Raw genomic sequence first — 16,522 nt, 5'->3', positions numbered from 1 at the left:
CCTATCAATTTTTAAACTCGGTGCCGCAGCCATTGAAGGCAAGCATGCCAAATGCCTTGTTGAATGCCTTCTCCACCTGTGTTGCTACTTTCAGTGACCTGTGTACCTGTACACCCAGATCCCTCCGCCTATTAGTGCTTTAAGGGTTCTGTCATTTACTGTATATTTTCCATCTGGATTAGACCTTCCAAAATACATTAATTTACATTTTTTCCAGATTAAACTGCAAATGCCATCTCTCTGCCCAAGTCACCAACTGTTCTATATCCAGCTGTATCCTTTGACGGTCTTCATCACTATCCACAATTCCACCAATCTTGGTGTCATCAGCAGACTTACTAATCATATCAGTTACATTTTCCTCCAAATCACTTTTTTTTGTACAAATACTAAAGGTGCCTACACTGATCCCTGAGGAACGCCATTAGTCGTCACCCCCCACCCCCCCAATTCAGAAACACACCCTTCCACGGCTACCCTCTGGCTTCTATGACGGAGCCAGTTTTTTTTTATCCATCTTGCAAGCTCACCTCTGACCCCCTGCAACTTTACCTTCTATATCACCATCCCCTTCGCGAAGCCATGTTGCCTCTCGCTAATATGCCCAGTGATTTCCAAGTGGGAATAAATCAGGTCTCAAGGAATCCTTTCCAGTAATTTCCTTAACACTGACGTAAGGCTAACCAGCCTGTAATTACCTGGATTATCCTTGTCAGCCGCCTTAAACAAAGGAAAACACTGGCTATTCTCCAATCCTTTGGGACCTCCCCTGTAGCCATTGAGGATACAAGGATTTCTCTTAAGGCCCCAGCACTTTCCTCCCTTGCCCCTATCAGTATTCTGGTGTATATCCTATTAGGCCCTGGGGACTTGTCTACCTTAATGTTTTTCACGATGCCCAATACCTCTTCCGTTATGATCTCACCATGACCCAAACTATTTACACATTCTTCCCCAGACTCCTGATCCACCAAGTCCTTCTCTATGGTGAATACTGACACAAAGTACTCATTTAATACCTTGCCCATTTCCTCTGGCTCCACACATAAATTCCTCGAATTTATGCCCTTGAGTGGGCCAACCCTCTTGCTCTTTATATATCTTTAAAAAGCCTTGGGATTTTCCTTCGATAACGAAGTGTAGAGCTGAATGAACACAGCAGGCCAAGCAGCATCAGAGGAGCAGGAAAGCTTGACATTTCGGCCGGGACCCTTCAGAAAATTCAGAATTGTTACATCGAAGGATATCATATCATCATCCCATCCTCTTCTCTGCCGGTGTCCTTGATGTTGAAGAATTCTTGGGAGGACTGGTTGGAGTGGGTATTATTGTCAGCTAAGTACATGAATTTCTGTGATAGTTCTTTGACAAGTCGGTATGTGTTTTGTAGTGGGTCTGGGGGGATCTCCCCCCCCCCCCCCCCGGCCGTTTTTGTACCTTAGGGAGCCCGTAAAAGTGGGGTGTGTTGGATCCCTCTGGGTTCATTTTTTTTGGTAGCCTGTCTTGCTGTTCTCTCCTGAGTTGTATAATTTCTTCAGGGCCATTGTAAACCGGTTGCCTAACTGTGGTTAGAGATAATGGGAACTGCAGATGCTGGAGAATCCAAGATAACAAAGTGTGAAGCTGGATGAACACAGCAGGCAAGGCAGCATCTCAGGAACACAAAAGCTGACGTTTTGGGCCTAGACCCTTCATCAGAGAGCTAGGCCCGAAACGTCAGCTTTTGTGCTCCTGAGATGCTGCTTGGCCTGCTGTGTTCATCCAGCTTCACACTTTGTTGTCTTGCCTAACTGTGGTATCAGGTCTATTGCCACCTGTTGGTCGGTGTCAGAATCTGCAAGTGTTGTGTTAGCTTTCTCGATGTATTGCGCTCTATTGAGCATTACTGTTATGCGTCCTTTGCTGGTAAGATTACAATGACAGCAGGAACTGCAGATGCTGGAGAATCTGAGATAACAAGGTGTAGAGCTGGATGAACACATCAGTCCAAGCAGCATCAGAGGAGCAGGAAGGCTGATGTTTCGGGCCTAGATCCTCCTTCTGAAAATCTGTATCTCTTGGCCTTTAATGTATATTTTCAACAACCCAATTTCCAATACATTTGATGGAAATGCAAAGACTAATAGACCCTGGAGAGAAGAAATTTCTTCTTGTCTGCCTTGGGAAATTCCCTTCTTTTTAAACCGCAATTCCTAGTTTTTAAATTTCCTGATAGAGGAAACACCCTTTCAACATTTACTCTGTCAAGCTATCCTTGACCAAAATTGCACAAAATGCTACTTCTGTGGTGCCACAGCTCCCTACCGTTGCAGCAGGACTACTTTATATTCTATTTCCCTTGCATTAAAGGCCAGCTTTCCACTTGCTTTTCTAATCACTATTCCTCAACAAACCTTGCCTCTGTAAATGGATATTCATTTTCCTCTTCAGTATTTTCTTCAATAATTTCCCTACCATTGATGTCAGGTCTGTTAGTCTAGAGTTCCCTGGTCTATCTCTACCCACTTCTTGTTAGGTGGATCCACACTAGCTGTCCGCCAGTCTATTGGCCTCTATCCTTGAAAATAGGCCACTGAAGGCTAACGTGCAAGTCCTGCCAACTTCTAAGAAGGCTAAAGGAATATTAACCATTTTTACAAAACAATTTGAGTTCAGGAGTAGTGAAATCCTGCTTTAATTGTGTAGCAACTTGGTTAGACTGCACCCAGAATACAAGGTGCAGTTCTCATCTCCTTACACCCAGGAAATATGATGTTGCCATAGAGGGAATGCATCAAAGGCTAACAAGCCAAGGAATAAACCATAGATGTTAAGACCCTGGACAGGACTGATCATTGATGGGACCTTAGTGTGTATATCCACAAATTCCTGAGGGTAGCAGAGCTAATAGTTACAATGCTTAAGATGGCTCATGTTCTATTCACAATGTATATATTAATGATTTAGATAAAATAATTAAACGTAATATTTTTAAGTTTGCAGATGACAACAAAACTGGGTGAAAGGGTAAGCTGTCATGAGGAGGGTGCAGACAAGCTTTCTGAAGTCCAAATTACGTTCTAAAGTCTGCCGTGCACTTTCTTTGCTTCTCCATGAAGGAACCCATTTGGTCCATTATGTCTGCTCTGGTTCTGTTACTACTGCCACACTCCTGTCTATTACTGACATACCTGCACACCATTTTCACCTAAATAATCATCCAATGCCCTCTTTAATGCCTCAATTGAACCTGACTTCACCACATTTGCGGGCAGCTCATTCAGCACCCTAATTACATGCTGTGTGAAAAAGATTTTTCTTGCATCGCCCTTGTTTCCTTTGCAGATGACTTTAAGACTTATGTTCCCTTTTTCTTGATCCTTTTATGAGCAGGAACAGCTTCTCTCTGTCTGCTCTATCCAGCCCACTCATGATTTTGAAAACTTATCAAATTTTGTCTCATCCACCTTCTCTCCAGGACAACAGTCCCAGTCTCTTCAATGTATCCTCATAAGCGAAGGTTCTCATTCCTGGAACCCCACCGATCTTGAAAATCTCTTCTGCACTATTTCCAATGCATTCATTTCTTTACTGTAATGTGGTATCAACAACCCTACATGATGCTGCAGCTGAGGTCTGACAAACGTCTTCTACAAGTTAAGCATCACCTCCTCGATCTTGTACTGTATACCCCTATTAATAAAGGTGAAAATGCAGTGCTTTATCAATTAGCCTTCTTCACTTATCCTGCCACCTTTAATGATCTGTGCACATAAACGCACAGGTCCGTCTGCTGCTGCAACCCCTTTAGGATTGTACCCTTTATTTTGTACTTTTTTTTTTCTTTATTCATTCATGGGATGAGGGCATCTCTGGCTGTACCTATTCCTAATTGCCCAGAGGGCAGTTAAGAGTCAACCAAATTGCTAAGAGTCTGGAGTCACATGTAGGTCAGACCAGGTAAGGATGGCAGTTTCCTTCCCTAAAAGACATTAGTGAACCGGATGGGTTTTTTCCTGACAATCGATAATGATTTATGGTCATCGTCAAATTTTTAATTTCAGATATTTTTGTTTAATTCAAATTTTGCCACCTGCTGTGGCAGGATTTGAACCTGGGCTCCCAGAATGTTATCTGGGCCTCTGGATTAACAGTCCAGCGATAATACCACTGGGTCATTGCCTCCCCTAATTCCTCTACATTGTGCTTCATCTATCATTTATCAGCTCATTCCACCAACTTGGTAATGTCCTTTTGGAGTTTCACATGCTCCATCTGACAGTTGCCCCTCATTTCAAGTTCAGTGTCATTTTCATTTATTGCCCACTCCTAATCTGCCAAGGGGAAGTTAAGAGTGAACCACTTAGAAGTGTAGAATCATTAGAGTGTAGAAGAGGACATTTAGCCCATTGATTCTGTACTGACAAAACTATGCTAAGTCTACACAAGTGCCACTTTCCAGCACTTAGCCCATAGTCTTGAATGTTGTGACACTTGATATGTCCATCCAGGTACTTTTTAAAGGTTGTGAGATTACTCACCTGAACTAACCTCCCAGGCAGTGCATTCTAGATTCCCACTACCTGGATGAGAAAAAGTGTCCTTAAAACCCCTTTTTATACCTCCAGCCTTTCACTGTCTTGTAATTGACATTCAACTAAAGAGGAACAGCTACTTTTTAATCAACCCTCATAATATTGTACACCTCTGTCAGGTTCCCTGCATCCCCAACATCACCCTGTCTCTGCTGTGGGCCTAGAGCTACATGTAGGCCTACCGCGGTTGGCAGATTGCTTCCCTGAAAGACATTTGTAAACCATCTGGGTAGTTGACGTTGAAGAAATCATTTTTAGGCTATTTTGTAATTCTGGAATGTTGTTGAATTCACATTTTACCATCTGCCAAGGTGGGATCACAACCCTTTTTCCTAGGTCATTAACTTGGGATTTTGATTACTAATTATCTTTGTCCAACAGTTTTTCACTTTTATCTTTACCTTTATCTTTTATCTTTATGCTGGTTTTGCAGTCCAGTCAGCCAACATCCATTCTGTCTAAATTGCCCTTATTAAAGTGTATAATGTCAGTATTGGTGACCCACTCTTCTTTCCCTTAAACTGAAAGTAAAGTTCAGTCACCTTAAGGTTACTGCTATCTCGGGGTGCCTTTACCATGAGTCATTAATCCTGTTTCATTTTCAGAACTCATACAACCTGATCTCTGGCTGACAGTCAAACATGCTGGTATGAGAAACCTCCCAAATACATACCATGAACCTACTTATTATAGTGCTCAATGTCAGTCTGACCAGAGTGCTGCAGAGTTTAATCAGTTAATGCCTCTTTTATCGGGTATCCCATTTGGGAATTCAAAGGAAATTAGGAGAGCTGGAAGGGGGCATGAAAAGGTCATGGTTGGTAAAATGAAGGAAAGTCCTACGTACCCTTTTAACCAGTAAAAGGGTAACTAGGGAGAGAAGAACGCCCATTAAAAACCACAGGGTAATTTGTATTGAAGCTGGAGACCGTACTAGGGTGTAAATTTTTAATTTTGTGTGGATGTTCAAAAGTGAGAGGGACAATGCATGTATATAAAACAATCTGGAAAAGCTGTGATATACTTTGTGAGCTTAGACATAGAGGAAGTTCTGAGCGATCTCCAGGCTTAATAGTGTGTGTATCTCCAGGGCTAGATGAGATCTGTCCCAGTCAGTCAAAGGAGCAAGGGAGGGACTAGCAGGGGCACTTACAATAATTTTCACTTTCTCTCTGACCACAGGAGAGGTGGTGGAGGCCTGGATGGCAGCCAGGTTGGGATCATTATTCAAGAAGGGAGCAAGGGATAAACCAGGAAGCTACAGGAAGGCCAGTTATTCTAACCTCATTGGTGGGAACGCATTTGGAAGCAACTGTGAAGAAGAGAATTAATCTTCACTTGGAGAGGCAGCAAGCGTGGTTTTGTTAGGGGGAGGTGGTATCTGACCAACTTGATCAGAGGGACCTTAGTGTGCATGTCTATTGGTTGCTAACGTAGTGGGACTGATAGATAAAATGGTTAAGAAGGCATATGTGTAATTACCTCTATTAGAATCATAGAACCGTACAGTGCAGAAGTAGGCCGTTAAGCCCAATGACTCTACACCAAACCCCTGAAGAGCATCCCACCCTAGACCCGTATCCCTGCATTTTCCATGACTAATACACCTAACTTTGTACATCCTTTGACACTATGGGCAATTTAACTCAGCCAATCACTTAAACTGCACATCTTTGGACTAAGGGAGGAAACTGCAGCACCAGGAGGAAGCTCACGCAGATATGGGGGGAACGTACAAACTCCATGAACAGTTATCCAAGGCTGGAGTCGAACCCCGGTCCCTGGCACTGTTAGGCAACAGTGCTGACCAGTAAGCTTACCATGCTACCCTGTAGAAGCTCAGGGAGTTAAGCTAGAACTGTTGTGTAGTGTGCAGTTCTGATATCCACAGAAGAGGGATGTAATTGCACTGGAGAGGATGCAGAGGAGGTTGCCTAGGGTCGAGAGTTTTAATAATTGAGAGAGATTGGATAGACAAGTTGCCTTTTTTGGCAAGGAGGTGCTGAGTTAGGGACTTGATTAAGATGTATAAAATCATGGGGAGACATAGGGTACACAGGAAGGAACTTTCTCCCTTGGCAGAGGGATCAGTGATTAGGGACATAGATTTAAGTAGGTTTGGAGGTGATGTAAGGAATATTTTTTCACCCAGAGGGTGGTGGGATTGCAGAATTCGCTCCCTGTAAGGGTAGTGGAGACAAAAACCCTCTTCATATTTAATTATTTAGGCATACACATGTGATGCTAAGGTATTCAAAGCAATGGGCCAAGTGAAGTGGGATTATAATAGTTAGGCAGCCGCTTTTGTCAGGTGCAAACTTGGGAGGCCCAAGGGCCTTTTCCTGTGCTGTAGGCCTCTGTGATTAATGTTTTGGCAAAATTGTTGTAAGTTGTGTTGTTCTTTTAACATTTTCTTTTTGCATTGTTGGTCGTTGCTGGGAAAGTAGCTGTATGTGGATGTTAGATTAGTGCTAGCTACTGTCATCCCTTCTGAATAAACCTGTCAGCATTAACCAGTCTTGCGTTGTAATGATATGCATCAGGAATGGCGAATGGTAGTCTGTGCTTTGGTGAGGTGAACAAGAAAGCAGTTGGTTAAATCTTGATAATTGTAGTACTGTGTCTGAGTTTGTACCCAATCTCATTCCTAATATGAGATGTTGTAAGAGCTGCAACAGTCTATCGTAGACCAATAAATAGAAATTACTATTACAAAGCTGGGGCAATTGGCAGGAGCATTGGTATTGAAATCCTTATTATTTTGCAGGACAATGAAACAGAAGATGAGGAGAAGCTGTGGAGAGAACTGATCTTGGAAAGAGTGACTAAATCAGCAGATGCTTGCCTGACTGCGCTGAACATTATGACGTCTCCAAATATGTCTAAAGGGGTGTATATCGATGATGTTATTGACAGGGTGATCCAGTTCACCAAGTTCCACCTACAAAACACTCTGTATCCACAGTATGACCCTGTCTACAGAATCGACCCGCATGGCTCAGGTCAGTGGCCATCTCTCAAGTCTTCACATAAGTAGCAATTAAAGGCCCTATGAACTTTTCAGCAGCTTGTCCCATTGAATATATTGCACTGGTAACTTGAGTTTCTTTTCCTTAGTAGCAAGTTGTCAGTGTTGAATAGATCCACACTTTATGCCAAGTCGTGGTGTGTGCTGAGCAATGACTCTGGTCTAAGGTGAAGCAAATTAGAAGCTCAGACTTACTATTCTCCTTAAACTTTAAATGTTAAAGCAGCACTGACGCTAATGAGCAACATGGACATTTTCAGCTTTACAGAAATAAAAACTTGTATTTTAGAACACTGTTTACAACTCTACCCCAAAATGCTTTACAGACCATTAAGTACTTTTAAGGTGTTTTTACTTTTTGGTGTAATGTGGAAAGATGGCATTTCCAACACTGGTGCTCCTTCATTACTGCATATCAGCCAATATTATAGGATCTGATTCCTATGTTGGACCTTGAACAAATGATCTTTTGATTTGATGGTGCAAGTGCTAACGCTGGCTAAATAATTCTGTTGTCTTTCTTGTGACTTGTTTCATGACCTAGGATTTTTTTTATTTGTTTCGTTATGAAAAATCTTGATGTTTGCAACATTGCTGACAATGACGAATGGGATATGGGACACAGACTGAAGGCATATTGGTCAGATTACTGAGAAATTTCATTGGGAATTGTGGTTTGAAGTATACAGATGATCTGCAATACTATGATAGACCTGAACCTCAGCAAATATCCTCACTGATGCTCTTCCATGTGCTAAATTCCACTTCTGTCATAATGTGTATCATGTCACTGATAACTTTTATTTGCTTATCTCACAGTGATGGCTAAACACCATGAGGAGAATCGCTTTCACTCAAGTAAGTGAATGCACTCTCTCTGAAATGTTCCTTGAAGATTGAGGGAAAAAACACATTGCGCTGTGGGAATTGTCGTTTTCATACTGATGTGGTATGAGAAAATGTAATTTTGTAAAGGTTTGCTGGCATCCATTGAGGCTCACATTTTGTCAATTTGTTTTTTATAAGGTAATGGCTACATGATCCAGTTTATGAAAATGTGGTGCACTTACTGAATAATGTAGCAGCTGTGTTATGATTTTCTCTGTCACACTGGAAGAATTCTTGAGTGATGTTGTTTAAATTTGGTCACTGTGCCTCAAGGTGTTGTACTAAGAGATCAGGAGCAGGTTGCTGCTCTTACCTCAAATTTGCAGAAGTCATCAGGTGAGAATGCAGAGTCACAACCTAAATAGAACTAGAGATAGTTAAGAAAATCCATTTGTCGGAGACTTGGTGGCCACAGTCTATTTTGGGTGCAGTTCAAGCTGCAGTACATTCAATGGCATAGTGAAGCAGAAACTTCATTTTTATATGTACTCTTCTTCTGTCACCTTCAACTGAGGTGCTTTTAATTTCATTCCTACTTTCGTGCTTGCTTTAGGAACCCAAGAACAAGAGTAGGCCTTTGAGCCCAGCAAGTCTGCTCAGCTGTTTAATACCATAATGATTGCTTTGAGCACTTCAGTGCCATTTATTCACAGCATCCCCATTACCGTTTGTACAGTCGATAATCAAAAGTGTATTTACGTCTATTTTGAATATATTCTAGAGAATTTCAAAGATTTGCCATTCCCCTATGTTTTAAGAAAATAAAATCACCTTACCTGTTGAGTTTTTGGAGTGCTTTTATATTTACTTAATCTGGAAATACTATGTCATAATAGCTGCTTAGTTTGAGTTTATTTTACCTGTCAAAAGCACTAAAGTGAATCAGTTGTACATTAAGTGACTGATGTGGACTTTACAGCTACCAGTATTGACTGGTGGCCATTTGTTATGGGGCTTGGTATATGTTCAGATACTGACATGTTATCTTTCCAATCAAATATATGGATGATGCTGACAATCCATATAGATATTCTCTAATTAGTTATGGCACTTAGCTTCGTGGTTGTGGCTTGGTTTGCTGTAAACCAACATCTGATAAGTGCAGTGCTGATGGTAAACAGAATAATTTTCTTTTCCTTCCAGGGGGTGGCAGTTCAAAAGCCAAGCGAGCAAAATACTCCAGCCATAAACAAAGGGTAATCGTCATGTTATACAACAGAGTGTGTGACATCGTCTCTAACATGGCAGAACTGTTGGAGATACAGCTCCTCACTGACACTACAATCCTACAGGTACATTGCAACTGAGCAACCAATTTGTATGAGGCCTGGCACAAATCATTTATTGGCTTTAGATCTTGATTCAGATTTGAGAGAAGATTTGTAACCATACAGAATTTTCCTTTCTGTCACTGCTTGCCGTTTACATATGTCATGAGCTTTGCACCTTTGCTTAATCAAACAAAATACTCCCTCTCGCTCAATTATTTATTAAGCCACAGAAAACTAAATAGCTCCAGGCTGGCACCTTGATCTGTTCTGTGGTCACAGTTCTCACTTGGGATACAGTCAGAGCATCATGGTATCTATCAGTATACCTGGATTAGGGAAAGAAATCATAAATCAGCTGACATTTCTGTTCCTGATTGTCAAATGACTCCATGAGAATGTGGATGCATGTTCAGGAGAACAGGATTCCATTACTTTTTCATTTAGGTTGAGGCTCAAGGTCCTGAAGGACGATGCCAACTTTTGTATCAAACAGTGTATCCTTTAGACTGTCTGCAGCAGGCACCATGCCACCCACGCTCAAAAAGCCTGTGCTTGCAAAACTCTGAACACGGTGTCCAGGAATGTACATGATTATATTATTGCACAGTATTTTCTAGACTGTACACTGGAGCAATTTAGATTTATTAATTTGACTCCAAATGTGTTTCATTTGCGTGCATTAGAGGCTACACATGTTCACGCATGGTTATGGAATCATAGAGGTGTACAGCGCAGAAAGAAGCCCTTCAGTTCACTTCATCCATGTCTGAACTACTCCCATTTGCCTACATTTGGCCCATATCCCTCTAAACCTTTACTATTCATGTATCTGTCCAAATGTCTTTTAAATTTTGCAATTGTACCTGTCTCCACCACTTCCTGTCATAGCTTGTTCCATATATGCATTTCCCTCTGTGTGAAAAAGTTGCCCCAAATGTCCCTTTCAAATCTTTCTCCTTTCACCTTAAACCAATGCCTTCTAGTTTTGGATTCCATATGCTGGTTATTTGCCTTATCTATGCCCCTTGTGATTTTGTGAATCACTTTCCAAGGTTACTTTCCGAGGAAAAAGTCACAGCCTATCCAGCCTCTCCTTTATAACTCAAATCTTCTACTATCTGTTACATACTTGTAAATCTTGTTGCGCCCTTTCCAGTTTAATAGCATCCTTCCTATAGCAGCCTGACCAGAATTGTACCCAGTACGCCAAATGTGGCTTCACCAGTGTCTTTGGGGTGGCACGGTGGCTCCGTGGTTAGCACTGCTGCCTGACAGCGCCAGGGATCTGGGCTTGATTCCACCCTTGGACGACTGTCTGCGTGGACGTTGCACATTTTCCCCGTGTCTGTGTGGGTTTCCTCCCAGTCAAAAGATGCGCAGATTAGATGGATTGGCCATGCTAAACTGTTTGTAGTGTCTAGGGATTTGCAGGCTTGATGGTTTAGCCATGGGAGTTAGGGGTTTGGGTGGGATGCCAGTGTCAGTGTGGACTCCATGGGCCGAGTGGCCTGTCTCCACACCGAGGGGTTCTATGATTCTTGTACAGCTGTATCATGACGTCCCAACTCCTGTACTTTGACTAATGAAGGCAAGCTAAACGCTGCTGCATTCACCCTGTCTACCTGTGATGTCACTTTGAAAGAACTATGCACCTGCTCCCCGAGCTATCTCTGTTTAGCAGCACTCCCCAGGGCCATGCAGTTAACTGTACAAGTCCTGCCCTAGTTTGTCTTACTAAAATGCAATATGCGTTTATCTGAATTAAACTTCATCTGCCATTCTTTGGTCCCCGATCCAGTAGATCAAGAACCTGTTGGATAACCTTCTTCACTGTAAGCTATGCCACCAATTTTGGTATCGCCCCCAAACTAACTTACTGTACTTCTTATATTCTCATCCAAATAATGTATATGAATGACAAACAGTGTTTTCACCAATAGCACTGGCCACAGGCCTCCACTCTGAAAAACAACCTTCCGTCTCCTACCATCAAATCAGTTTTGAATCCAGGGCGAGCTAGTCAATTGGATACTGTATGATCTATCATGTGATACAGCAAACATTTTATTAACCGGCATTTTTGGGACCAGGAGTTTGCTGGTTGATGAAATATTGTGGATAATCAAGAGGTATACAAAGCGACACTAAATCCTGACCAAGTGCAGTTTTAAGGCATCAACATCTCTCAAAAAAACGATGTAAAAAAAATCAACATACCACCTAAAATAAATATAAAAAGACAATAATAGGAATGCATTGGAGGATATGTATATATAAAATTTCTACAGCATGGAAAGAGGCCATTCAGGTCATCGAGTCCACACTAACCCTCCAAAGAGCATCCCACCCAAACCCAGCCCCTTACCGTATCCTTGGAACCCTGCATTTATCATGGTTAATCACCTAGCCTGCACATCCCAAGTCAATTTTAGCATGCCCCATCCACTTAATCAGCTCATCTTTGCACTGTGGGAGGAAACTGGAGCACCCATCCCAAGCCCATGCAGCCATGGGGAGAATGTGCAATCTCCACTCAGACAGACACAGACACTCCATTGTGCATATCACTGTTATACTTTATTTACAGGATAAATACACTGATATTGCTGTAGATCATGACATTTGACGTACATCATTTTTACAAGTTTTTCCAAGAGTGCAGGTTGATAAGGTGTTGGTTAAAACACAGTTTGCTGCACTTTATCGAAAGCCTTGTTAAAGGTAGTGTAGACAAATTTGCTACATTGCCCTCATCGATCATCTTGGTCGCCTCTTCAAAACAAACCCAATCAAATTTCCTGCACACAAAGCTATGCTGACTATCCCTAATTAGTCCTTGCCTTTCCAAATGCATGTAGATCCTGTATCGCAGAATCCCCTCCAACAGCTGATATACCTCTGATGCTAGGGTCCCCATACTGTACTTAACTTGCTTTTCCTTGCAGCCTTATTTAACTGGCATGACATTGGCCATTCTCCAGTCTTCCAACACCTCACCCATGGCTGTCACAGATGCAGATATCTAGAGGCCTTCCAATTTCTTCTGTAGCTTCTCACGGTGTCCTGAGACACACTTGATAAGGTCCTGGGAATTTATCTACCTTTGTATTTTAAGACCTCCAGTACCTCCCATTCTGTAATGTGGAACATAGAACATTACAGCACAGTACAGGCCCTTCAGCCCTCGATGTTGTGCCGACCTGTCATACTGATCTGAAGCCCATCTAACCTACATTATTCCGTCTACGTCCATATGCTTGTCCAGTGACAACTTAAATGTACCTAAAGTTGGCGAATCTACTACCGTTGCAGGCAAAGCGTTCCATTCCCTTACTACTCTGAGTACAGAAACTACCTCTGACATCTGTCCTATATCTTTCACCCCTCAATTTAAAGCTATGCCCCCTCGTGCTCGCCGTCACCAACCTAGGATAAAGGCTGTCCCTATCCACCCTATCTAACCCTTTGATTATTTTATATGTCTCTTATGTCTTATATGTGGACTTTTTCAAGACATCACTATTATTGTCCAGAGTTCCCTTGCTTCTAAGTCTTTGTGCACAGTAAATACTGGCAAGAAATATTAGTTCAGGATCTCATCTGTTTCCTGTGGTTCCACACATAGATGACCTCATCAATTTTTAAGGGGCTCTGTTCACTCCCTAGTTACTCTTTTGCCCCTAATATAGAAGCTGTTTGGATTCACTTTCACCTTATCTGCCAAAGCTGCCTCATCTCTCTTTTTGCCCTCCTGGGAAGTTGTGTGTGGACCCTGTGGAGATTGGAGAGGTGCTAAATGATTATTTCTCATCTGTTTTCACTGAGGAACAGGAGAATATTGTAGAGGAGATGACCAAGTTTCAGGCTACTAGAATTGAAAGGATTAAGGCTAGTAAGGAGGAGGTGGTTATCAATTCTAGAAGGTGTGAAGCCAGATAAATCCCCTGGGCTGGATGGGATTTTTCTGAGGATTCTCTGGGAAGCTAGGGAGGAGGTGGCAGAGCCTTTGGCCTTGATTTTTGAGTCCTCATTGTCTACAGGTTTAGTACCAAAGGACTGGAGGATTGCAAATGTGCCCTTGTTCCTGAAGGGCAGTAGGGATGACCCAGGTAATTATAGACCTGTGAGACCGACATCTGTTGTAGGAAAAGTTTTGGAAAGGATTATAAGAGATAGGATTTATAATCATCTAGCAAGCAACAATTTGTTTGGAGATAGTCAGCATGGATTCGTCAAGGGCAGGTCGTGTCTCACAAACCTCATTGAGTTCTTTGAGAAGGTGACCAAGCATGTGGATGAGGGTAGGGCAGTTGACGTGGCGTACATGGACTTCAGTAAAGCCCTTGATAAGGTTCCACATGGTAGGCTATTGGATAAAATACGGAGGCACAGGATTGAGGGAGGTTTTAGCAGTTTGGATTAGAAACTGGCTTTCTGTAAGGAGGCAACGAGTGGTGGTGGATGGAAAATATTCAGCCTGGAGTCAGGTCACTAGTGGTGTGCCACAAGGATCTGTTTTGGGACCACTGCTGTTTGTCATTTTTATAAATGACTTGGATGCAGGCATAGGTGGATGGGCTAGTAAGTTTGCAGATGACACTAAAGTCAGTGAAGTGGTGGACAGTGTGGAAGAATGTTGCAGGTTGCAGGGAGACTTGGATAAACTGCAGAATTGGGCTGAAAGGTGGCAAATGAAGTTTAATACGGATAAGTGTGAGGTGATTCACTTTGGGTGGAATAATAGTTTGACAGAGTACCGGGTCAATGGAAAGATTCTTGGTGGTGTCGATGTGCAGAGGGATCTTGGTGTCCATGTACACAGATCCCTGAGATTTGCCACCCAGGTTGATAGTGCTGTTAAGAAGGCTTACGGTGTGTTCGGTTTTATTGGTAGAGGGATTGCGTTCTGGAGCAGTGATGTCATGCTGCAACTGTACAAATGCTAGTGCGGTCTCATTTGGAATATTGCGTACAGTTCTGGTCGCCCCATTACAGGAAGGATGTGGGAGCATTGGAAAAGGTGCAGAGGAGATTTACCAGGATGTTGCCGGATCTGGAGCGCAGGCCCTCTGAAGAAAGGCTGAGGGACTTGGGCCTGTTCTCATTGGAGAGAAGGCGGCTAGGAGTGGATTTAATAGAGACATACAAGATGATCAGAGGATTAGATAGGGTGGACAGTGAGAGTCTTTTTCCAAGGATGTTGATGTCAGCTTGTACAAGGGGGCATAGCTACAAATTGAGGGGTGATAGATTTAAGACAGATGTCAGAGGCAGGTTCTTTACTCAGACAGTGGTAAGGGCGTGGAACACCCTGCCTGCCAATGTAGTGAACTCAGCCACATTACAGGCATTTAAACAGTCCTTGGATAAGCATATGGATAATGATGGGGTAGTGTGGGGGGAGGGGCTTAGATTAGTTCACAGGTCGGCGCAACATCGAGGGCTAAAGGGCCTGTTCTCTGTTGTATTGTTCTATGTTCTGTGATTTTCCTGTTAACTGTACACCTACATTCCCTTTTCACAACAAGGAATTCACTTGATCCTAGCTGTCTATACCTGACATAAGAACTAGGAGCAGGAGTTGGTAATTCAGCCCTTGAGCCTACTCTGACATTTAACATGATCATGGCTGCTCTTATCCTGGTCTCAGCTCCACTTGCCTGCTCCCCATAGCCCTTTATCCTGCTTTTCCTAAGAAACAAAGCTATTTCCAACTTGAATCGTTAAGTAGTGGGGTTAATTCGGGCAGTTGACTAGCTGGCTAGTTTGCGATTTAAATGGATGCCAATTGTGCAGTTCGATTCCAGCACTGGCTGTGACTCCCCTGTGGGTGGAATGGTGGCTCAGTGATTAGCACTGCTGCCTCGCAGCGCCAGCGGGCTGCGTTCAGTTTGAGCCTTAGTGACTCTCTGTGTAGAGTTTGTATGTTCTCCCCCTGTCAGCATGGGTTTCCTCCTACAGTCCAAAGATATGCAGATTGTGGATTGGCGATGCTAAAATTGTGTGTAGTGTCCAGGGATGTACAGGCTAGGTGAGTTAGCCATGGGAAATGCAGGGTTACAGGGAGATGGTAGGGGTCTGGGTCTGGGTCTGGATGGGAAATTTTTGGTAAGTCGATGTGGACTCCAGGGACCCAATTGGTCTGTTTCCACACTGTCGGGATTCTGTGATTGATTCTGCCTCCTCCGCACTCTGAAGCTCTAAATTCCACAGATTCAGAGCCTTCTGAGAGAAGTAACTTCTCCTCATTTCAGTTTTGAACCTACATGCCCTCGCTCTGTATATCTTGTTTGAGACTCCCCCTTAAGGGGGAAGCATCTGTTGCACATCCACTTTATTAATCCCCTTCAGCATTTTAGGTATCTCAAATAAGATTCCCCCCTCATTCTTCTGAACTCAGGAGTACGAGGCCAAGCTATTCAACTGCCCTGTCATCCCTGGAATCAACCTGGTGAATCTCATCTGAACTGCTTTCAGTGCCACCAAATCCTCCTCCAAGTAAGGAGATCAAAACTGGACATACTATTCCAGGTGTAGCCTCAACAAAGCTTTATATAATTGTAACAACAATTAATTTTTGTAATCTTGTCCTTTTACAAAGAAGCCTGGGCTCCTATTGTCATAGTATGGACACGGATCCTTCAGTATAACTAGTCCATGCTGACCACGTTCCCAAACTGAATTAGTCTCATTTGCCTGTATTTAGCACATGTCCCTCCAAAACTTTCCAATTCATGTACTTATCCAAATATCTTTTAAAT

General features: G+C 42.7%; 1 protein-coding gene across 4 annotated transcripts in view; it reads left to right on the top strand.

Annotated features, from left to right (window-relative positions):
• Positions 1 to 16,522, top strand: part of LOC125450882 (nipped-B-like protein) — a 510,140-nt gene that overhangs the window by 245,196 nt on the left and 248,422 nt on the right. For all 4 annotated transcript variants that reach the window (XM_059644995.1, XM_059644996.1, XM_059644997.1 and 1 more), the window contains 3 exons: positions 7,342 to 7,576; positions 8,422 to 8,460; positions 9,634 to 9,782. In XM_059644995.1, the coding sequence (XP_059500978.1) occupies positions 7,342 to 7,576; positions 8,422 to 8,460; positions 9,634 to 9,782 (423 nt within the window). The remainder of the gene's footprint in view (positions 1 to 7,341; positions 7,577 to 8,421; positions 8,461 to 9,633; positions 9,783 to 16,522) is intronic.

The sequence above is a fragment of the Stegostoma tigrinum genome, chromosome 3 (assembly GCF_030684315.1).
Source record: "Stegostoma tigrinum isolate sSteTig4 chromosome 3, sSteTig4.hap1, whole genome shotgun sequence".
Taxonomy (NCBI): Eukaryota; Metazoa; Chordata; class Chondrichthyes; order Orectolobiformes; family Stegostomatidae; genus Stegostoma; species Stegostoma tigrinum.
This window is presented reverse-complemented; position numbering and strand designations above follow the sequence as displayed.